The sequence below is a fragment of the Manis javanica genome, chromosome 2 (genome assembly GCF_040802235.1).
Source record: "Manis javanica isolate MJ-LG chromosome 2, MJ_LKY, whole genome shotgun sequence".
Lineage (NCBI taxonomy): Eukaryota > Metazoa > Chordata > Mammalia > Pholidota > Manidae > Manis > Manis javanica.
Window position 1 is genome coordinate 200,170,296 of NC_133157.1, and position 25,192 is coordinate 200,195,487.

At 40.4% G+C, this 25,192-nt stretch overlaps 1 protein-coding gene across 1 annotated transcript in view; it reads right to left on the reverse strand.

The window, feature by feature from the left end:
* Positions 1–497: 497 nt before the first annotated feature.
* Positions 498–25,192, reverse strand: part of EXT1 (exostosin glycosyltransferase 1) — a 265,179-nt gene continuing 240,484 nt past the window's right edge. The window contains exons 5-11 of the mRNA XM_073229992.1: positions 20,177–20,309; positions 17,617–17,735; positions 16,426–16,521; positions 11,585–11,674; positions 6,338–6,498; positions 4,044–4,215; positions 498–1,041 (exon numbers count right to left, since the gene is read on the reverse strand). Of these exons, the coding sequence (XP_073086093.1) occupies positions 856–1,041; positions 4,044–4,215; positions 6,338–6,498; positions 11,585–11,674; positions 16,426–16,521; positions 17,617–17,735; positions 20,177–20,309 (957 nt within the window). The 3' untranslated portion in view covers positions 498–855. The remainder of the gene's footprint in view (positions 1,042–4,043; positions 4,216–6,337; positions 6,499–11,584; positions 11,675–16,425; positions 16,522–17,616; positions 17,736–20,176; positions 20,310–25,192) is intronic.

The window sequence follows — 25,192 nt, forward strand, 5'->3', positions numbered from 1 at the left end:
GACGTGTGTCTGTGGTGGAATGTATAAGCTAGCTCACACCACGGAAAAGCACTGGGTCAGCATTTCCATCTCACCAACAACCTGGTGGATTGTATGGTTCCTTTTAAAAACTGAACCTTTCTTAATTATACTAGTGTTTTCTTGATATTCTGCTGACTGCATGAAAAAGATGAGCCTATTTATGTATCTTACACATAAAGTTTTCAGTTAGGACTATCTACCTGGAGGTCATAATACTTCCTGTTATGCAACAACATTTTACAGACAAATGTTCAAATGGATCGGCAAATTCAAAGTGGAAATCAATTTGCACTGGCAAAGCGGATCATGAACTTCTCTGAACTTATGCTCAGTTACTTCTTGACACTGGGTAGAGTGGCTTATTGTGTCTCCCAGGAAGTCTGAGTTTTTGTAACTGCAGAAACCCTGCATGACCAATGGCAATGATGTTTGTGGGAAAGAGGAACACAGCTTTGAAGTATTCACAACCAACACAATTTTGATTAAAGAAAGAACTCTGGTTTTTAATAGTTTTGATCATTAAAAAAGTTTAAACCTGCATAGCAATCATTTCAAAAATAATTATTTAATGTTCCATAATTAAACTGTACACAACCTAGTCTTGGGACATAGAAGCCAGTGAGGTGAGTTTGAGGCAGTCCTGTGCAGTCCCACGAGCCAGGAGTCGAGTTTTCATTCGCCTTTTTTTTTTTTTTTTGTCATTCATTCTGTTCATCTGAGTTATTTGGACACTTGGCACCATCTGGCTCTGCTGCTGAGCGGATCTGCACTGGGAACACAGAGCAGCTTGACCCCGTCCCTTCTCGCTTCCCCTCCCCCACTCGGCCAGATTCCTCAAAGTCGTTCAATGTCTCGGTATTTCTTCCTCAGAATAGAGACCTGGTCTTTAAAGAGGACAGGGTCGAGCCTCATCTGAGAGTGGATCAGCGGCATGTAGCCAAACCAGCTGGCAAACGTATTCATGCAGCTCTGGCGCTGGGCAAAGTGGTCGGGGTCAGCCCAGCGGGAAGCCCGGGAGGTCTGGGGAAAGGGAGAGAAAAAGGCAGGCGATGAGAGAGGCGCAGGCTGAGCTGGAAACCCTTCAGAAAACAGGTGCGGCTGGTGGGCAAGCAGCCTGGCTCGGGGCTGGCCTGGCCACCAGGCCGCCCCACCCACGCGCCTGGTGAAGCCGCAGCACCGATCCTGGTCTTCAGCCTCGCCACATGGTTTTCCCGAGATGCTACATTCTTCATGCGAAAAACATACAAAGGTCCAGATTGACTAATTCTCCAGTCAGTCAATGATTTGCCAATTGAACCTCAACTACTATGGACACTAAAGAACTTCTCTTGGCGCTTGGGATCAAACTCGATGACTAACAATGCCCTTTTGGTTTCACGAATAGTTTTCTAAAATCTTTTGTTTACTTGGTTGAATTCTGGGTAAGTGGAAAAGATGGCTTTCATCTCTTTAGCTCTCCATGTTGCCCTTAAGGTTGGTCAAACATTTTCAGACAAATGACTGACACTGATTTAAAAAGAAACACATGACTTAAGGGCTGAAGTTTAAACAGACCTAGACCAACTAAGCATAATGTCTTTAAAGCCATGTTTTTATGAAACAAGGAAAAGGTGGGCTGCTCAATTTTGGGGAAAAAACACAAACTCATTTTTGTCAGTGGGGGACAACCATGTAATGAAGCATAGGTATGTGTGTATGTGTGTTCAATGTGTCTGTACCCTCCTGCATTGTTAGAAAATACTTCCATGAGAAGATACAATTACTTTGAGAATCACTCACAGTCACTTTAAAACCACAAGTGTCAACATGCTTGAAAGTAACCACTGAAGATAAATATAAATGTCAAGTTATCTCTGAGTAGCAGAATAACAAAACACTATTGGGTAAAGTGTTTTCAGGAAGCTCATTTGAGCTTCACAAACTGGTCAAGTTCTCTACCCAGGTAATAATATCCCCATTGTATACATGAGGATGCAGATTCAGGGGATTTAAAATTGTTTGTTCCAGGCTGGAAAGGGCGTAACTCAGGCTCCATTCTTCACCATTTATACTAAAAGAACTTGGTAAATTAGAGAAGGTATCAAATTAAGCTGACCAGTTGAATTCATATCAAAGCAGGCAGTCCCAAAAGTACTTCATTTTGTTCCTAGATTAGTTTGGCTTGCAGGCTATTTCTGACTGGCCCACTCATTCCCAAAGGGCCCCTTGCATCCAGGCACACGCTCATGTATACAAATACAAATACTGTCAGAAACTTAGGTTCATTCTTATTCTTTCTTGCAAATGAAAACAGAGTCCAGATGAATCATTTAAGGATCTTCTTTCCTTCTAGATTTTAACATTTTGGGTCAAATTAGAGATCTCTTTCCTGTGTAATAAAAACATCATCTTAGAGCATGATATCCATTTATTTCCCCTGTCATACATTCAATTAACTAATGTGTATGATGGGAGTAAAGGGCAACCACAATATATTTTTAAATAGGTTTACCTAGTTAGACCTAAGGCTAAATTTAGATTGTCCCAAAAGATGTGTAAAATTACTAGATATACTGGTTTGGTAGAAGTAGGCAAATCTACAAAAAGCATAAAACCAACTTCTAAGTAGTAAGTGTTACTAGTATTCTACCCCTGATTAGAGCATAACATCAGGGGAGTTCATAGGACTCTCTGAGCAAACAATATTAAAGGACTGTCATGTCCTTCAATGATAATAATAACATAATACATACAAAAATGCCTGAGCACACAGTAACCACTCCAAACAGCCTGCTTGAAAATACTCCTGTAAATCCTCTTGCCTGTTCTGTCAGTAGTTAGAGGGACAGAGAATTTTGCACTAAAGTGTTTGTTCACTAAGGACAGCTTTGTCATAGCCAGTATCTATAGCAGTGCCTCGTAACATGTACATGTTCAACAAAGAATGATGAAATTGCATAAACTTAAAATCCTGTAAATTTTTTGCTCTTACTAAATTTAGAGAATGAAAAGCCATCAATTGTGCTAAGTTTTCTTTTGCAGAAGCTAGCTTTGTATATACAACTTTCAGGAACAGTTGGAACAAGGTGCAAGGAAAACCTCAAACAGCCGAACTTACATAACCATGCTAAAGTATACCCTTTCAAGGTTGACTCAAATCCTGTTGGATTTTCCATAATCTAACTTGGATAGACCTAGATAGTCATACTTAAGGTTTCTGAATTCTAACATATAGTACTGGGCTCTGTCCAAGATGAATAAAAGCAGAGGAGCTTCAGCATATCCAGATCACCCTGAATCAGGACCCTGGGTGGAGAAGAACCAAGCAGTGGAAAGAACAGAGCTTGGGATTCAACTCTCAGTTCTGTCTCATATACTGGGTGACATGGGGCAATATGCTTAAATTCTCTGGATCCTAGTTTTCTTACTTGTACAAAGAAAAAGTTGGATTGTATTTCCTTGCAAGTATCTTTAGTTCTAAACTCTTATGACTCAACTTAGTATTTTACTTATCTAAAAGCTTTCTATGTGCTATCTCAATCCTGTGAGGTATATTTTTCCATTTCCATTTTAAAGATGAGCCAACTGAATTTCAGAAAGTAACGGGCTTTTGTGTAGCTTATAAATGTTGGTTATAAGTGACAATGAAGTATTCTGGCTCCTGGTCTGTCGGCAGGATGCTCATTCAACTCCAGAGCACCCACCTGAAGGCTGTGTCGCAGAGACCGTTGAGAGCTATTCATCAAATAAAGCACCTACGATAAACTTGCATGAATTCCTTGTAGGTCTTTAACTCTGGAGAAGACAAGGCTTTCTCATACTACCTTGCAGGTTATATGAGAGCTTTTATATTTTTAACGTAAGGATACCCTTGACTTACATCTTCCCAATTACCCATGTACCACCAAATCCTCCTTCGGAGCTTTTAGATGTATTTTTTCTGATTATTTCCTCCTTATGCTTTCTAGAGGAACAGTGAATGAGTCCTCATCACCTCGGGCTCAGCTACCAGTGAGCAAAGCAAAGGAGGAGAATTCTCTCACCTGTCCCATCATTGTCTCCTTATACTGCTTCTTCTGGGTGACTTTGATTGGAGGCAATTTCGTTACAGCAGACACCAGGAAATTCATGAGAATGTCCTCACAGTTGGCCAGTTGGTCCACCATGCTCTTCAGGCTGGCTGGCAGATAATGGGTGTACAGGTAGTGATAATATCTGAAAAAACCAAAGCCAGGTCACACAGGGGGCCATCATCATATAATGACAGATGGTCCTCTGGCAAAAAACATGCACCCATTCTTGGAATCCCTAAATACGTCATGATAATGGAGCTGATAGCTATCACTTATATGTACTTACGCTATGCCAGATAATGTTCTAAAGTGTTTTATAAGAAATGCCTCATCTAATCCACATAGAACCTATGATATAGGTGCTATTATTATCCTTGTTTTATAGATAAGGAAATAAAGTACAGATATACCTAAATGCAGATATTACTTGCCCAGTCTAATTTTGATATTGGACTGGTTGGTTAGAAAGTGAATACTCTGATGACAAGAGAAGTTATTTACTCATTACAAGCTGCTTTACAATTTTAATTATTGGTTTAATCAGAACTGCATCCAATACTATACCATAGGTCTGAGTATAGTGTTTCTAATTTTGTGGCCTATAAACCATGTTTTAGCACTTGTTAGAACAAAACCCTAATTAATCTGGTGGTCAATCATTATGGAGAACCCATATTTAATTTCACCCTACTATTTTATTTTGAGGGACATAAAGCATACATTCATAGGAAAAAATGATTTGAATAAATCAGATTGATTGAGTGGGAGTGGTAGGAAGAATGGGGACAATGAACTTTCAAGATGTGGAATCTTGAGATTAAGATTCAGTCAACTTAATTGCTTATACCTTGTACACTTCCAACTCTATACTTGAGATGCCAAGATTCTCTCTATTCTTTCCTATGTCTCTGTCCTAGACTAGGTTCAGACTGGTGTGTTCACCTTACTAAGGCAGGTGAGTGGGGATTTCATTTACGAGTCAGGAATGTTAACCATCTGTACTCACTAATTTGGTAATCTTACTTACCAGAGTCCCCTGGCTTTAAAGACCAAATATATGCAAACAACTCCAAATTATATCTCCATCCATGATCTCTTTTCAACATACCCTTCCAGATGTCTTAACATGACCAAGACTGAATTCCTGAATTTTCCCTATATTTATTCCATCTATAGCTTTCCCCATCTATGTTGATTGCTACTCTATCCTTCTAGCTCTTCAGGTCGAAAACAGAGTCATCAAACTCTTTAATCTATCAGGACGCTATGCTGGAGCATCTTCAAAACATGCCCACAGTCTGATCAATACCTGGTACTTCCACTGCTCACTTCCTAATCCCAGGATCCATCATTTCTTACTTAGATAATGTTATCACCTCCTAATGGGTTTCCCTGCTTCTAACCTGGCTCCCTCAGAGTCTGTACTTGATCTGGCATCCAGACTGGACACCTAAAATACAAAAAAGGTGTCTTCCTCTGCTCAAACCCCCGTATCGGCCTTGCATGTCACTCAGAGGAAGGTGAAGTCCTCATGATGGACAGCAAGGTCCTGCATCTGGGCTGTGACCTCACTCACATGCTTTCCGTTCACCCCACTCTCCTTCCATTGGTCTCTGGATATTCCTCCACATTCTGCCTCAGGACATTTATTCTGGCCATTCCCTACGCCACAGCGCTATACTACAGATGTTTTCTTGGCTGGTTTCATCTTCTCCTTTCAAGTTTTTCCTGTTCAACAAGGATCACTGGGGCCATTCTCTAACCTGCCCCTTCAGTGCTCGTAATCCTTTGCCCTACTCTATTTGCCTTTTTGCTAACTTACCTCCTTAATATATTATAGGAATATTATGAATATTATGCCTCTCCCCTTGTTAGAATATAAAACCTGCCTATAAGTAATTCTTTCCTATTTTACTCAATGATAAATCCCAAGCACCTAGAACGGTGCCTGGGGTGCCCCGTTAAGTATTCACTTTTGGTTGTTATCCTAAATATTCAGTTACCTAATACCCTGTGAGTATGTGTTCACTTTTCAGATGAACTGATATTACTTCACCATAATTCTGGAAATGCAATAAGCCAAGTGGTTTCATTGGTTTCAAAGACACATGTTGGCCACATTGACAAAACTTAAACAGGGACATGAACTAATTTTTGTTAATGTTGGTAATAAGATTTGGCCCAAATTCCTATTTATGCAGCAGCGAGAAATTAATATAAGGAACTATATAAAAAGCTCTACATGGGATGGCGGAATTCCTCACTTGTGGTAAATAGCAGCTCCTGTCAACACCATGGAGTAGTCGTTCGTCCACTTGGATGTGTACCCCCACCGCTCCTTAGAGTTATCCCAGAAATGGCTGCGTGCAGGGTACCCCACAATCCTCTCGGGGAAGCTCTGCCACACTGTGAAGGCAAAATCCACCTGCAGGCGGAACACAAGCCAAACAGGCAATCAACAGCGTTAAAAAATGTCAACAAAACATTACCTCCCCCCGCTAATTCATAATGCAAAATCCCAGGACTGTTACAAAACATTAATTCCGTGTATTCATCAGCAAATTAAACTGACTGCTTGACATTTTGCTCCATGATTATGCACATTTTAATGTTTTCTCTTAAAGAAACTTCAGATTGATGCAGAAATGAAAGAAGAAGAAAAAATGTACTGATGTGTCCTTTAGAAATTCAGTCTGTTCTAACTAAAATAGAAGTCGAAAAAGCAGTGGCTTTGGCTGCCTCCCTCAAAGGTGCACGTGAATCAATTCCTCACTGATTCATGTGAGGCGCAAATGTATCAGTTTCATGAAGGGGAGCAGATTTCCTATATAAATTTCCTATATAACAAATAGAGTGTGAATGTACAGCATATCATAACTAGAATACAGCAAAGCCTAAGTGACTAAAATAAGGCCTTCCCTTAAGAGAAAGAAAAAGGATGTTTGCGAAGCATACAAGTTCTAACAGAACACAGAGTAGGTAGCATAAGGAAATAGCAGTTCAGGCCTCTCAGTTCTGAAGATGCTCAGTGTGAGGGACATCAAGAAAAAGCATCCACAGAGAAAAATCACTAAGAATGAGTGGGGACAAGGCTAAGGGAAGCCACAGGATTATTTTAAAGGAAATGCAACTAAATGACTTTCCAGTGATTGTAATAACCCAGAGCAGAGGTACTTCTGAACTTGCTGCATAAACTAAATAGTCTGTTTTCAAATGTGTACTCTCACTCCTGAAAAATTTGATGAATGATGTATAATATATAGAAAGTAAAATAAAAACAGTAATAGTGAACAATCATGTGATGCCACAGGAATGGTTATAGGTAGTCACATAGTTTAACCCAAGGGATCCTTGCAATAACCCTAGGAATAAGTAATTTTACTGTCTTCACCTTACAGAGGGTGAAGCTAAAGTATCTGAAGGTTCAATTAATTAGTAAGTGGCAGAGCCAAGATTCAAACCCAGGCCATCTGGTTTCAGATTTGGTGTGTGCTGTTACAACAGCCCCCCTTTTGTAGCTCTGCTGCTACAGCACTGGAAGCAATTTGTCATTTATGCAGATTACACATTGACCCTACAACCTTTGCCCTATCTCTCCTTCATAAGACATGCAAACAGAAATTTCATTTGCTTCACACATATTTCAAGTCTCAGCACTGTGATGGTGTCTGAGTGTGATGGAGTCCAATTTCTGCCCTCTTAGAGATTCAAAAGCAGAGCAAATAACAATTTGCAAAAGCCAAAAGGTGCAAACAACCCAAAGTCCATCAGCTGATGCATAAATAAACCAAATATGATATATCCATAAAATGGAATATTACTCATCCATAAAAAGAATGAGGTACTGATATGTGCTATGACATGGACGAACCTCAAAAACATTATGCTGAGTGAAAGAAGCCACACACAAAAGAACACACACTGAATGATTCCATTTATGCAAAATGTCTAGAATAAGCAAATCCATAGAGATAGAAGACAGATTGGTGCTTCCACAGGCTCCATGATCAGTGGGTATGAGTTTTTTTCTTGGGTGATGGAAACATTTTAGGGTAAGATAGTGGTAATTGCACACACTGTGAATGTACTAAATGCCACTGAGTTATGTACTTTAAAATGGTTAATTGTATGTTATGTGAATTTTACCTCAATTGCAAGAAAAAGCAAATAATCCTAGATCAATATTTCTCAAGTCTTCACCATTGTATAATATCATATCCACCTTTGCCACATTCCCATAGCACATTCAGTGACTTATTTAATACTTTTTCTTGAACTGCTCCTTTTTTTTTTTTCTTCATTAGGTAAACATGTTAGTGAAATCCTAGGTTTGGTTGCTGGCTATATAATTTTCTAACAAACATTAAATATATGATTGTTCAAATGAAATATGCTTGCCATGAATCATATACAACTATTATGTGTGCAAACCATCTCTTGGGAAATCCTGGTCTGGGTCATCTGTAAGGGTCCTTTTATCTCTGAATTCTTTGGGCTTAGTTAGAAGTCACTATTTTTGTAAACGGCCATAAATTCAAATCTAGTTTGGTGCCCTTACTGAAGTAAAGGAAGCCTTAGTACACTGTGTTTCCCCAAACAACAACATTCAGGGAGAAAAAAGTAGGGTGTTGAAGCATATATGAAGAAAGCTTGGTGGGATGTGGGGCGCCTCAGTTAAAAGGCAGCAGGGGAGTGGACAGTATTTGTCAGAAAATTGAAATTGAGTCATGATAACTTGCACATCATCACCTTTGTTCAGTACTAATGGTGTCGACCAAGGGACAATATATCACACAGCCTGTTGTCAAAGAATTGGCCCGACTGTCAGCACTCTTTGGGGTTTTCCATTATTCTTTGAAAAGGAAACACATGCTCTGGCAACTACCATAGAACCCAATGGGGTGTTTTCATCACATGAATTTCTTAGTCTCTCAAAGCCATTTCAAGTCATTTCAAAGGAGCTCAAAAGTAAATTCAGATAAAACTACAATTCTTGTGATACTTTTGCTTTCATGCAGATCATTAACACATCAAAGGAGGCAAAGGTCTGCTTCCAGCCTTTTCTCTTAAAAACCAACATCTGTTTTCTTTTGAGAATTTGCAGCAACCCAGATAAATGTAAATAACTATAAACTATAAACCAACTATATCTAATACCCTTTGTAAGATGCTGTTTAAAAATCTATCCTTAATACTACAGGGAGGCATTTAAACAAGCTAAGAATCTTTAAAGAGGAAATAAAATGAGCCAACATCTCTTCACCTAAAAAAGGAGAAGAGAGAAATCCTTGTCTTTGACCATTTAAAGCTACATGACCATTCACGATCAGCAGGCAAAAGTAAACCAGACTGCCAGCCTCTTAAATTTACATACCATTTTCAACCCATGTTGACTTCTAATTACTTCACGTATAACACATGTTCTTCCCAGCATGCACCCAGTGGCTGGAATTGCCATTCTTCGAAAAGAAATTCACCAGTCCATGCATACATCACAACAGCTGGAAGTTATTTTGCCACGGGACAGGGGACAACAACCCTAGAGTGAGATGAATTGCCTTGTGTCCAGAGGAAGACATAAGCTGAACGAACACTTGAGGTCACAGGATAACAGTTTAGGTATATGCTGTGTTTGTCTTGACCATATGTTCCACGGTGGCAATGTGCTGTTTTTCCTGTATTTGCCGTATGAGAGCCACCCTCCACTCTCCTCGCCATGCTCTGTGCCCTGGGATAATGGAAGCCTATGGGTGGCACAACCTGGTCTTCCCTGCTGGCTGACGGGGTTAGGTCACTGGGAGTCACTGGCAGGAACATGGAGGTGGGTACGTGAGAAGTCAGGGTATTTCATCACTGCTCCCTCCCAGACTTAGCACCAGAGTTCCAGCAGTTGCCACGTCCCCTCACCATCACAGCTTTTACAGGCAGCCTCTTCTCCCGAGTTCCATCTCCAGGGACTCTGGAAACCCTCTCTCCTTCCCCTGTTCCTTCAGGCCTAGGGGTGGGGGCTGCTTCCTGCTCTACCTACCCTCTAGGCCCTCAGCCTCTCTGGTGGGGTCTTTGAATCCACCCACCTAGGTAATCCTAAATCCCTTCATTTTAATCACCTGATTTGAATTCCGTTCACTGCCAGGACTCTGATGGCTAATAAGCAGGAATTGTGTAACCAAAGTGCCTGGCATGGAGACCAGAACAAAGAAATCCCTCAGTAAATACTGTTGAATGAATGTGCTCTTGGGATGCCAGTTTCCCCTGCAGGAGGCAGTGGAAAAATGCAAGTCAGAGTGTCCCGTACTCTGCCTCTCATAGCTGTCTCTCCCTCTGAACATTAAGCATGTCTCCCCGCCTCTTGCCAATGTACACACGCCGCAGCTGGCTATGTGTTCACACTCATATGTAATCCCTCAGCATGCATCCCTCCAGCCATTCACTCACCAAGCATTTATAGACCTTGGGCTACATAGCGAGCCTGCCACCAATGTGAGGCTCAGGACCTTTTGTCCTCGCATTATTCAGGTTGCCCTTGCACATAACGTCTGTGCAACTCCATTTGATGGAAATTGGAAGCATCCACGGAATTTCAAGAGACACCAAGACTGCCAGCCTAGGTTAACATGGAGTTCTGGCTATGAGGGCAGCAGGGCATTAGTAGGAGTCCCGTAAAGTGCACACTGACAAGTGTTGATGTTTAAATTGAAAAGAAAATGCTTATGAATAAAAAAGGAAAAAGAAAGGGAAAGGCCTAAGTAGCCAAGTCTCCAGGCTTTTTAGCCGCTACCATCAATAATGCATTTGCTATATACTAGTTTTTGGTCCCCTCTATGGCTTAAAGTAAGGTTTCAAAGATCAATACTCATTCGAGTTGTAAAAATGGGTTTTCTATCATATCTATCTTTCCACCTCTCTCCTTCTCCCACATGCTTTGTGCAATCTTATTTTTGGCACAAACACCTGAAGATCTGAAATAGCAGGGATCTCCATCTCAGCCTTGAAGTGAAACCATTAGTTTGTGTGTGAGTAAAGGAAAACGAGCACTTTAAAGCAAGACATAAAAGCTGCGTTCCGAGCCCAGAATAGTGTTCCCTAACAAAGGCACACCCCCGCGCAGGCATCAGGGTAACTGGGGAAAGACGGGTTGTTTGCTTTGGACAACCTGGTTTCAAAAAAACACTTAACAGGTGCCCCTTTCTGCCTCCCCTTGGTTTGTCTGCACACCTGGCTGCAGCTGTGCTGTTTAAAAACCAAAAAGGAGGACGGGCAGGAGGGGAGAGGTGAAACCCAGCCATGCAAATGAGCAGCCAATTAGCTGAGAAAACAAAGGAGGAAATGCCCTCATCAGGGTGCCAGGTGGTGGCAAGGTGCTCCCGGAAACTGGGTTGATTAAAATGACTCTGCAGGAAGTTTTGAAAACTGTTTTGACTTGGCCAAGGGCAAAAGAAGCCCTGGAACGTTGGAGCTTGGGACCACTGCCTGGAGAGCCCACAGCTCCCTCCTTGGGTGTGGCTGCTTACCTCTGTGGTTGAAAGCACGGTGTCCTCGTCAAGGCTGAGCACTGCATCCGTGACAATGTTGTCATAGGGCAGGAACCGGCTGCTCATAACCTGGGAGTGAGCAGAAAGCAGGCAGGAGGGAGGGTATCAGGGAAAAGAAAGGTAAATTTAGAGCCTTGTTTGCAGGAAAACTCTCCCATCCTCACCTTTGAAGACTGCCATTTCCCATTAGCACAGACTCATTTCTGCCACAATTATTGGGCACCTACTGTGCACAGACACCTCCCTATCAAAGGAATACAAAGGTAATCCAGATACATTCTCTGTTGTGGAGGAGTTCGGATTTTGCAGAGAGACCACGATGCAGATGACAGGTCCTAGCCTGACAGAAGAAGTGCCAGGAGATCAGAGGATGCAGCAACGCGCCACTTAGAAGAGCAGACGAAGGCCTCATAGAAGTGGCACTGAAGCAGGGCCTTGATGGATAGGAATTCACCAGGTATAGAGAGAAATAAGGCCTAGCAGAGTGCTTGGTCGATGCACAGGCCCAGAGGAGAGAGGCCAGGGAAGCGTGAATGGGTGGAGCAGCAATTCCACGTGTGGGACACACCATTGTGAGGCCGGGTCATTTTAGGAAGTGGACAACCACTTAACAATTCTACTCCTTATGTAATCACAGACTATAAAAAAATATACACATATATATGAGTAGCTATAGCATAAAAGTAGTAGTAGTTATTTTTTTTAATTTCATTAAAATGAGAATTAAGCTGATTCAAAGAAAAATACTAAATAAACAATAGCACATGTGGACCATGGATTCAGGGAAATTGTGAAGACAGTACATTAACAAAGTTTGGGCAATTCCAGGATGTGGCATGGTGAGGATGTGTGTGTGTGTGTGTGTGTGTGTGTGTGTGTGTGTGTGTGTGTGTGTGTGTGTATGTGGAGGGCTTTGAGGATGAAGGGATCAGCCGGAAAACTCACGACTGGAGAGACTGCTCTGTGACAGTGACAGCCGAAGCCTTTGTGTTGAGTGTGCCATAGAGTAACTCACCATGGGAATGGTAATAACATTTTTAAAGCATTCACTATGTGTCAGGAAATGTTCCAAGTTCTTTACATACCTCATCCTATTTTAACTTCATAAAAACCCCATTTTATAGCAGAGAAAACTAAGGCAGAGAAAGGTCAAGGGTCTTCCACAAGATGGACCCACTAACACTTCCTCCCGGATGGTGGGATTCTGCAGAGCCCCTCAGCCACTGTGCTCTACCCATCTCTGGTTCGGAAAGAACCTCATGAGTAAAAGTGGGGGCATAGGGCCACCTCCACCTCCACCTCCAAGTCACCACCTTCTGCTGGGAGTTACAATAGCAGTTACGACATCTGCTATTGATACTCAGAGACCTAGAGGAAAGACACACTTGCCATCAACTTTTAAGCCACAGAGGCCAGGAAACGAAGCAGTCAGACCCTGGAGACAACGGGGAAAGAGAGACGTGGCACCTGGCTGCCAAAGGTATGCTCTCCACAAATGTAAGCTCCCCACCCCCCAACAACAAAAAAAAGTTCAAGCTGTATTTACTTCAAGAAGCCAGCTCATCCATAAGCGTCATCTCAGATTCGGAGGCCTTATGACATAAATGGATGGGACGTGTCCACTAGAGCCCATCTCTCGGAGCTCAAGGGATGTATCTATGGCATAAATGGCCCCAGGGTCTGCTCCTACACATCTGTCAACTGGGTCAAGTTTTCTTTTTCTCATGCTTTCAAAATAAAATAAAACACTAAGCTATCAGCAACCCCATATACACAGTGCTCAGAAATCTCCGCCTGAAGCGGTTCTCCCGATACTGTTTACATGTCCACTGACCAACACAGAAACCATTAGCTGCCAGCTTAGTGGTGCCCTGACCTTTCCCTGGTTAAATCTATACGGAAGAGCTGCAAAGACACGGCCTATAAATTCAAAATAGAAGTTTGCAGCCAAAGTAGCAAACACATCAATTTTAAACTCAAGGCTAGATATGGAAATTGCAAACGGGGAATGAGGAGGACAGATGGCTTCTTCCCCACTGGTTTTAAAAGGATCCACTTCCTCTTTTCAGAACCCACTTCAGCAACAAAGGTTAAGAACCCATAAGCCAGTCACTTTCAAATTCAAATGTAGAAACTAGAGGTTCTCTTTCAAATACCTTACCAAACATGTTCCAGAAGTTGAATGGATTAGCATGTAAGGAACCAATGTACTTATAAAGTCAATCCTGAGTGAACGGGGTTTGCCTCATCAGTTCATTTAAGAAATATTTAGCTACCATGTACCAGCCCAACCCCTCCTAGAATTAATAAACATGACCAGGAAATGATCAAAATTCAAGAAATTCACTATCTAATGGGGAAGATTATAAAATGTCCATAAGTAATTATACAAAGTACAGTAAGAGTTAGCATTTATCAGACACCTACCATGCCTACCAAGACTTAACATTTATCAAACACCTACCACGTGTATCCACACTTCTAAGTACATTTACATGTAGAGCATCATAACATTTCGTCTTTTAGCTACTCTACTAGTTAGGTTTTACTCTATTAGTTATGTTTACTGAGGGACGAGTTGGCGCAAAGAGAGTTAAATAACTCACCTTTGGTCAAAGAAAAGTATGACTCTAGAGCCCATAATACAGAGCATAATATCACAATGCCTCCCAGAAGAGTAGCTGACATTTACCGGGCCTTTGGTGTGTAACAGGCACAGGGTAAGCACTGTAATGTACTCTCTCATCTGAGCCTCCACATGGGCCTAGGTCTTAGTGAAGTCCCCTAGTGTGTGCACCTGAAGCAGGACATAAGGGCAAATGCTTTAGGGGGACAATCCCCAGGCAGTGAGAGTGAGGAAATAGGAAGAATGTGGCCCCGCTGGGATCAGTGGTCAAGGTGCAGGCTGAGACTTAACAAATGGCCAGGAGCTCAGATAAGGATATGGCTGGGAGAAGGTGGGGTACCTTATAAGGCACATCTGACAAAGCGCATGAGAAAGGAGCTATCATCATCATCATCTTATACAGAAATGGGGACTACTTGCTGAGAGTGAAAATATAAAATCAATCAGTGAATCTGTGCGTTAAAATGCGAGAACGCCCATAAAACTGAGAATGGTAACCAGTCAGTCAGACTGGATTTTGTCTGAATATCCTGACAAATTCAAAGAAAGACATTGCTACCAGAAGGCGACCTAGTCACCCATGGGAGCATGAAAGCAAAGACTCCCAGTTCAAAGTTAACAGCACCCATCTAGCCATTGTTCAGAGCCTCAGGCACTGGAACTGGGCAGACAGGTAAGTGGGGTGGTGGGCAGGAGATTTCTGTGTGCCAGTCCCTTTGGAGAAACTACACCTTCGGTGCGATGGATTCATAAGGTGAGACAGATGCTGAGAAGCATGGGATTGTTCTAATTCCCACCTTTTCTCGTTGTGTTTGTTCACCAAGCAGCTCTCTGATAACCATGCTGCTTGATTCCAGCCTTATGAACACTGTGATTCCATGTGTCACATTCCCCACTGTGTTCCAACATGTTGCACAGTGCCGAGCACACAGTAGGCAGTCATGCATTGGAACCGAACAATGCTGTGCTCATCTTCTTGTCCGCGTGACAGCCATGATGCTCACTGCAGCATGCTGAACTCTCGGAGACTGCCACTTTTACTGAGCCAAATAATGATCTCAAATGGTTCAACCTAAGCAATTGATAATTTCTTTTATTCTGGCTCAAAGATGTTTTACTTAGTGTGAGACAATCTCTCCTGACCTGATTCCCTGGGGATTGAGAAAGGAAGTCTCACTGATGACATTGCTTTACCAATCTCAGTTTCCTTTAGTAAGGCCCAATGTCTTCACAATGGATGAGACCCGCAAGAAAGCAACAAGCAGAAGCTCGAGAAAAAAGAACGTACCTCTGGCTGCCAATAGTGGAAGAAATTTCAGAGGAGGTAGCATGTGAAGAGGGGCTTAAAGAATGTATGAGAATTTTGATTACAGAGATGAGGAGTTGAGAAGGGATGCTTAAGCTTTACAGTGAATGGGAAAGACAAGAACTAGAGGTAGGAAGGGACACAGTGCCATTCAGATAACTGTGAATGATCAAAGTCGGTCAGAGCTCCGGGTCTGAAGGGGGAAGCAATGAGAGAGAAGACTGGGAAAGCCAGTAAGATTATGTATGGCCTCAAATGTTAATTTAAAGCATTAGCAAATACAGTCCTTTAAGGGCCATGACATGATTAAGGAACTCGTTTGGTTCACAGACAAAATGAATTGGAGAGTGGAAGCAGGGAGCCAGCAGGTCTCGGATAGAGACACTGAGACAAAATCAAGGTGATGTCCTTTTTCAAAGAAATGTGTGGAAGGATGATGATTCGGAATGAGGCAACTAATTCAGATTGATCAGCTAAACAAACCTTATGCATCACCACTCTCTTTAGCATCCTCATCTTGACTCCCGTCACTTATAGAAAGATTACTATTGTCAGGCCCTGAATTCATTTAATCCTAATCATAACATCAGGAAGTATGTGGCATTATTCCCATTTTGTAGGTGAGGGAACTGAGGCTCAGAAATAGAAAGCATATAGAAAGTCAGAGATCTCCTGAGGAGTTTGTATGAGGATCCAGAACTCCCTAAATTCAAAAGCCAATGGCTGTTAAACTGGCTGAGGACATTCAGAGACAGGCTTTAGAGAAATATAGTCCAGGGCCGGAAGTTCCCAGGAGCAGAAAGAAGACCTCTAAGGCCAACCGCACAGGGGCCAGGGAGAGGCGAAGACTCCATTGGTGGTCCCCCGTTCAGGTCCCCCCAGTCCTACCTTGCTTTCTCCTTCAATGACGAAGACAGGCACAGCAGTGGCAGGCCAGCGGTGCTTAGCTGGCAGGGGCTTGTCACAATTCCATAGAACTATGATCTGAAAGGGACAGGGGATCGTTAGACGGCTCGGTCGGCCTGGACTGGTGCAGACCTCAGCCCAGAGCTGCTTCTCAAAGACAGAGTGGGGAGGTAAGATCTAAGCAAGGCAGAAGGCAGACACCAAAACAGAAATTAAAAGGGAGTCTGCTCCTACATGACCTTTAAACCTGATCACTTCAGTGGCTAGAGAGAGAGACAACAAAAGGAGTAACCTAAAAAAATTGTGTCAAGGGGGTAGGAGAAAGGTGGGGAGAAAAGAAGTAATTTGGGGATGCTGAACCTTAATGAAGTAGTTTCTAAATTTTGATATGATGACAAGTGAGATAACAATACCGATCCAATTAAATAAAGATGTACAGTGAACATCTGACCATCTGCTACGAACTTGCTCTACACCAGCCAACGTGGGAGAAATAAGAGAGTTCAAGAGGAGCTGGTGTGAGTACATGTTCTGGATTCTCCAGAACGGCTGCTGATTTTCGGTGACTTTATCATTGGCAATAAATGTGTCTAGTTCAAAAATGCATACTTCAAAATGATTTAATTCTTTCCTCATTTGTAGACCTTACACAAACTAATTTACAAATCAAAAAACCACTGTTTTGAGTATGGGAGCAGTACTGATTTGGAAAATCTTGTTGCCATAGATATAATCTTCTGCTCCCAATTTTATAATTAGTCATGGTTGCTGTGAAAGAAAGTTGACGCCTCCTGACACCAACAACTCTGTTTCTTCTGTTGAAACTTAAATTTCTGGGTCCTCCCAGTGGCATTTGTTATTATAAAGTTACTTATCACTTTATTAAAAAAATGTGCTTATATATTCTTTAAAGACTGTGTTAGTGTGTGTGTGTGTGTGTGTGTGTGTGTGTCTGTATTTTTCAACTTTACCCCTGGGCAAATATTCTTTACCCATCCCTTATCTGTGCCAGATTTCCCTTCTAAAAACCTCTAAGCTGATGAAAATGAAAGAGGAGTAACAGGTTGTGACATGAGATGAGTCCCCGGTGCGAAGCGTGTAGCAGGTAGGGAGCGCTCTCTCACCCACTTAGCTGGGGGAGGGCAGGCGCTACTCTGCCAACACCCCACTCACCTGGGCACAGTACTGGGATTTGGCTGCAGCCACAAGAAGTTTCAACACTGGCTGGGACTGAGAGACCAGGGGGGTCACTGCATGGATGACGGCAGTGAATTTGGAGGGGGGCTTTAAACCTGAAAGAGGAAGGAAAGAGGAGCCTAATGAGGCACTGGAATAAAAGACTGGGAAATTCATTCCGCCCTTTCTCCCGCTGCCTCACCCTGGAGCTAATGTTCCGTCCCTTCTAGCGTATTTGTCCTTTGCCTTTTATGACCTGACAGAACAAAAACAAGGTGAAAAGCTGCTGGCTAACTGCTGCCTGAGTCTGGAGACCTTGATAATTCACAGTTCAATGTCCATTGCTAGGTTCTTCCTTTGATAACCTTTTCCTCTCTTGGGGATGCTCCTTTGACCTCCTGTCTGCTTTTTAGGCACCCAAAGTCTAAATGCGCCCAAACCTGCCCAGCTCCTTACCCCTCTCCACACAAGAAAGGGTCTACTCCAGGCACTTACCTCGTAGTGTGGGTTTAAGGAAATGTGCTCTCTTCCCAAGGTATTTGTTTATGTCTTAATTATGTAGTTCAGGGGGTTTTGCCTGATTAATACTGTTTCAAATAATAACTAACAAGTGTTAAAGATTATCACCACAGCAAGCAGAGCCTCACTGTCTAGGTTTGAATCCCAGCTCTACCACTTGGTGTTGGAGGAGTCTTGGAAAAGTTACTTAACCCTCTGTGTTTCCACAGCTATGAAATGGGGCTGGCAGTAACAGTATCACACTTTGGAGGGCTGTTATGAGAATTAAATGAGTTAATGCATACAAAACACTTACGTCAGGACCTAGCCAACTGCAAGCGCGCAATCTGTGTTCACTGCTATCATCACCATTACCAGCAACATCATTATTTTGGAGTGGAGGCCTCACTACTCCCAAGGATCTCTCTGTGTAGCAATGACACAGTTGAGAGAAAAAGTGTGTGATCTAGTCCGCTGCCAACTGTGTGCTCTGGAGCCCTCGGCAGAAAGGTGTCATAAATATGCAAAACAACCACGGCCACCAAAGAAAAAGAGGGAGAAGGCTTCTCCCCCAAATGAGCTGCTCCATAAGAACTCACAAAGGAATTGGAGACAGGTGAAAAAGCCCTTTAAAACTTCATTAGTTTAGATCCCCTAATTTCGCGTTTTAGTGGCTTCAACGTGAACAAGACAGCGTGAGGACATCCAAGTTAAGCTTTGAAATTGATGGGCTAAAGGGAAGAATCAAACTGTAGATATTAAGGGATTACACAAATGTTTTATAGAGCAAATTGTATCATCCAATTAGTCCTTTAATTGCATGTTAGAAAGAAGCTGACTTTCCCACTATCTACACATTTAAGGTTTTGACAAATAAGAAGAATAAACATGATGGAGGAGTTCCCTTTTTAACAGGACAAGTCACTGCTTTTAAATTTTCCTGTAATAGATTAAGAAGCATCATTTACACACACACTGCTAACGTGCTAACTCCAAATGAAGCTCTCAGTCCTCTACAGGAAATATGTAGAAATTTTATCAAATACTGCATTAGTCTGAAAATTACTGAATTCTAAATATATTACCCAGTGTGGACCATTCACTTATTTTGACACGGTATCTATAACATGTTTGCTTTGGATTAAAGGGTTCTTTATCAATGGTTGATACTTCAGACCAGAATTTCTTTAAGCTTCATCTTACCAGTTTCAAGTTAAACATGTACAACTCAAAAAAATTCAGATTGTCATAGAGAATATCTGCAGCACTGCATGGAAAATCTGGAATCTTTCTACCACACTGGCTCGAGAGATCTTCACTACCCCGGGGGTTTCTCAAATTTCGAGCTCTGACTAAGGGGAAATGTCCAAGATGTTATATGCACCAGACAAGAGGTGCCCCAAATACATAAATGTCCATGGCAGTAACAGTAGCCTTTCATAAAGCTTTAGCCCTCTGCCCTCTCCCTTCACCCCATTATGATTAGACTAAAAGCTGCCTGAGAGCAGAGACTATACTTCATTTGATTCTTTATATCTACCACCTGGCATTGCTTTTTAACATGGCATGTAAGAAGAGCATAATAAATGTTGAATGAGTGAATATATTTGTCCCTTGTAATATATTCTTAAATGTTTCTCCTTTCCCTTTATTAATTCAGTTTTTCTTTGGTATGAGATAGAGAAGCTGGGATTGTGAAATACAAAAATTAGAGAGATCTTCTAGTTCCACTTTATATATGATGAAACTTAAAATGATAGCTAACCTACTGTCCTGTCCAAAATCATCTGTAATTTGGAGAGCCTGTTTCTCAAAAAGAAATGACTCTACTAAATGCAAAGTATAGCTGCTGAGATAAGAAAGTTTTTCCATTTTGCAGCCCTACTGGGTTTGTATTTCTTGACCTTGAATCACCATGTAGGGCAGGGCTCTAGAAAGCAACCTCCAATGCAGGCTGTTAGGAAGACCTTACTACCGAATTTAAAAAAACTAAGGGATTTTTATACTGGACAACATCTGGAAGGTAAACAATGTAGCTCCCTGGAAGGAACTCACTTACCTAAATTAGCATAGTAGTAAGGAAAATCTCCCAGATAAGATGAATACTGTGGTAGTGCGAACAATCCTCCAGGATGTTTGTTCCATATTAAACTGTTACGTGATATGTGCTTGAATATTCTGTCCTGAATAATCTAGAAAATGAAAACATAGCACATGGTGAGGATGAGAGTCTGACGGTATTTGAGAAGGAACATGTTCAATTTCACTTTGAGGGATTATGACCCTCAAAGTAGGGACTCTACCAACCCATTTCTCCACTGATAAAAATGTCTAGGACACAAAAAAGAGCAATGGGAAAGGGGGAGAAAGATGAATTATGGTTAATCAAATTTCCTAATTAAACTTCAGCTTAACCATGAATTCTAACTTGTCTTTCTATATCAGTAAGTCCAAGCTCATTTCAAAGCAGAGTGTGTTGAACACACTTGATGGTTGATGTATCCAGCAGTGGTTCAAGATCCGTGCCAGGAAGATCTGCTTTCAATGCCCAGAGAAGTCCATGTGGACACTGAGCTGAGCATATGGAAGGCATGGCACATTCCAGAAGCTATTTAGGGTTTGATCTGATTCTTTACTTCAGGAAGCTTGTCATATTTCATTTTGCTTCCAAAGACAATTGTAGAACTTTGGGATACTGGTTAACTGAACTTTTTCTGTATTTCATCTCATCAAGTAGTGAGTAAACAACTGCTCAAAGCATCCTACATGACAGCATAAGAATCATGGCATATGAAGACTAATAGCCATGCTAGTTCATTAGTTTCGTTGGACTTTGAGACCTTGCAGATCATTAAATTCTACATTTAGAGTCAAATACTCTCCCGTCCTGAATTATTTGTCAGATGAATGTGATTAGTGCACTTTACAGATTTCTCTCTGTGACTTTCAAACTCTTGTAATTATACCATCCTCTCATTAAGACATGTCTTGGCAAATAATTAACTTGATAAAGAATTTCATGTTTTCAGCAATCTGCTTTTTTTTTTTTTTTGGTATTAACCAAAAAAAAAAAAAAAAAAAGAAAAAGGCTGCTATAGGTCTCAAGAGATTTAAGACCTAAATCATCATTTTCCAGGTTCCCATTTAATGCAATGTAATTTTAAGTACAGACCATTTTAAACAGTTTTATGATTTGCTAAGGTTATTAAATAACATGGTGACTAGACAAGTAATAAAGTGAGCTACATTTATCTTTGCAAATCTTATCATGTTTATATTTCTTAATGAGAAAGAAGAAAGGAAGCAAAGAGGAAATTTAGAAGAACTCAAAATCTTAATTCTAGGATTTCTGCATTTTCTTTCCTCCAGATCAAAATTGTTAATTTTACATAGTTAGACAGAGGTTTCTAATTTGGTGGAGATTTTAGGAACCTAGTTAAAATATTAATGTTTTCTCTTGGTGGTACAATATAGATGTGCTAAAAAGCTGTAATCCAGGCATTAATTATGAGAAAATTGTCATCGCTGTAAAATATGTTTACATGGCTAGCAATTGCACTTTTTACCGCATTTAACCCAATTTAAAATTATTTGCATCTTCCAAATCTGTTTATTTTCTATTATTGTTTTTCATTTAGATCTTATATATTTTTGCTTTCCAAATTTATGTACCTTTCAGCATGTGGTCACCAGTAAGTCAAGATATCAAGATAGAATAAATTGACAATGGACAGCATCACAAATCTGACCTACATACAAATGACATGAAACCCAGAAATGTCATAAAATAGGTCACCATTCACTTTGGATCCCCAGGTGGTATGCTTCTCATTGTCACAGACTCTTTTTGGTTCAGCATCATAATGTTTTTATCTTTTTTAATTCAAGGACATAAGTTATACTATTCTCTCAAAACACCAATAAGCATTTTGTACTCCTTTCAAATGGGTCATGAAGGACTGATATCAGCAAAGGTGTAAGAGCGATAGCAAATGTTAAATTTAACTTGGATTGAGCAATTTGTCTCCTTTATGTCTTACTTTCCTAATTTGTAATAAAACAATAATATTTCACATTAATTGAAACAACCTCTCAGAATTTGGTAGGAATAGCTAAGATTATACTTAAGACTCTATTATTTTCCCTTAAAAAAAACCCCTCATTCTCATGTTGATTTTCTAAGCCCAGGTTTTTCCATTTTTATACAGCTATATCTCAAATTATAGATTTTTTTTCATATTATGAATAATCATGGTTTACTTATCCTACAGGACTATAGTGCAACTTTTTCCAGGCATAGCAATGAGCTTATTTATGAATTAAATTTTTCCACATTTAGAAATGATTCTTTAGGACTTTGTCAAAGGGTATGAATACTTTTAAAGCTATTCATGTGTTCTGCCAAGTCTGTTCCTAAAAGGTTTATATCAACTTGCCTTCTCAAAAGTTTGAAAGAGTATGTGTCTCATTTCAAGAAATAGAGAGGTCACTTTGTCTCTCTCCTAATGTCCAATTCTCCCCTACCACTATACCGGTCAGCTGCCAGGACACTTTCAGGGCACTCAGAGCTCACTCTTTATTGTTGTGGAAGAAGACATCACATTCAGAGGCTGGATACTTCTTTAGCTACAACGAAAATCCACAGAGAGACACATACACATGCATAAAGATTTTTTTCATTATAGCCCCAAATGGCAATAAGGATATTTCTTATTAATGTGAATTCAAAGGGAAGAATGACAGACTCTTTATTTTTCTTTTTTATGTGCCTTTTTTATTTCCTTTTTAAAATAGTGGACTGCCATTTATAGGTTACATCATTCTGTGTGGCCCTGACTTGGTCTTTTGACCAATACACTGTTGCCTAATACACACAGTGCCACCATATGCCACCTCACTCCAAGCCAAAGCAATCTTCTATCTCCATTATTTCTTTGATTTAAAAATTTCAGTGTACAACAGCACAGCAATACCATGGGTTGAATGTGCATAGTTAGATAACTAAAGAGAGCAAAATGGAGATTACTTCATAAAACTCTGCTAAAAATGTGTTTTCTAGCTTACCATTAGCTGTTTTCATATATTATTGTAATCTCATGCACTTTTCTTTTGCTCACCTTGATGCTGACTGAGCTCCTATGGTTCAGTCCTTAGTGCCAGGTTACTGTTGTGCAGTATCCTGACAAATAATGGAATCCATGAAGGAACACTGTCTTGGCTGCATTTTGTTACTGTCCCCATCATTACCTCTTAACTCGGCACACAAAAAATTGAGCTCCAAAGAGCCTAGAGCTGATCAAATAACTCTTTAATTCTAAGATGCAGAATTTGGAAATTTCAACCAGACTGGAAATATTAGCTGAATCCTAAGAATGACAGAGTACAATCTAATGAAATGTACTAACAACCTGACCTTGGCTTTGGAGAGCAGGATGAGGTATCCTGTTTTCAGTTGTGTCTAAGTACCACCTTCCCTTTGAAGGCTCATCATCTTCAAAGACTGAGTAATCCCCTGCCTGTGGCCTAGAATACAACAAGCAAGGAAGAAAGGACCACATGCTAGAGTCTGAGTATAGAATATCCCAAGGGATCTTCAAATCTATGTTGTCTAAGGGTAACTATGAATTATCCTCATTATTTTAGGGACTCCAGCATGGACCAAATTACTTACAAAGTTCTAAGCCAAGTTGACATTTTTGATATGTGGTACCTAAATCATTCTAATAAACATATTGCCTTTATTGTGTAGGTGGATGACATCATTTGCTATTTTCTCTGCATTTCTGATTATGCTGAATTCCGGAGTAGTCTGAGTTCCGAATTAAAAAGGGAAATTTGATGGTATTTTTCATGCAATTTGGTTCAGAGGTCAAACTGTTACAATCCAATCTTGGAATTATATGAAAAGATTTGACAGTTGTCATAAATTTGAATGAAGTATATGGTTTGTAGTGTTTCCAAAACAACTGTGTTGCTAAAGAACTCTATGGCTTAAATCCAAGGGGAAGAAAGCCTTTCCAGGCACAGAGATGAAAACAGCTTGTCTTGAGATCCTATTCAGATGAATATAACACATCCAACTGTTCTTACAGGATAACTGAGGACTACTACTTAGTAAGCACGAGACCAGATCTATACAATAAACCATACTCAAAAAGAAATGTAATTAATGAGATACCATCTTTCTTCTAGCAAATTAGCAAAGTTGTGTATGTGTGTGTTTTAATCATGATCCTTAGAGCTGATAAGAGTGCAGCAAGAGAGTATCTCCCTGAGACGGATTGTGAGAACTGAGATTGATACAACTTTTTAAAAGAGTAATTTGGCAATACAGATCATGAACCTTAGAAATGCCTAGATTCTTTGGCTGAATAATCCCATTTCAAGGACTTCATCCTAAAGAAATAAAGATGTAGTCTAAGATACACACAGAAACTCACTGTTTGGACAAAGACCTCTGTCTCTCTTTCTCTCTCTATAAATATATATATACATATACATATATATACACACACACACACACAAAATAAATAATTAGAAACAACATTAACAGTCCATAGCAGATAGGTTAAATAGAGGTTTACTAAAGGATGGCATACAGGGTGAAAAAGGTGAAAATATGTGGTCCAGGTATTTTAGAGTAGACAATGAACAGGGCAAAATTAAAAGGCCAGAAACAGACCCCAAAATGCATAAATGTGCCATGGGAAACCACTGAAGAAGGAGTAACTTAAGAAATGTGTTGGGACAACTACAAAATTTGTCCAAAAAATTTTTTATATTAGATTTTCAACTCAGATCATATATAAAAGTAAATTGGATTAAATAGTTAAGTGTAAAAAGTTAACCATGAAAGTACTAGAAAAAATTAAGTGAATGTATATGTATAAATAAAAGTATGAGTCAAAAGTCCTTTCTAAACAACACAAATGGAAAAGCCACAGATGAAAAGACTGCCCAATCATAAATAAAAGAGAAAGGCATACCACAAATTGGGGGAAAATATTTGCAACCAAAGAGTCGAAGCATTAGTATTTTTAATATAATAAGCTCTTAAAAATTAATGAAAAAAAGT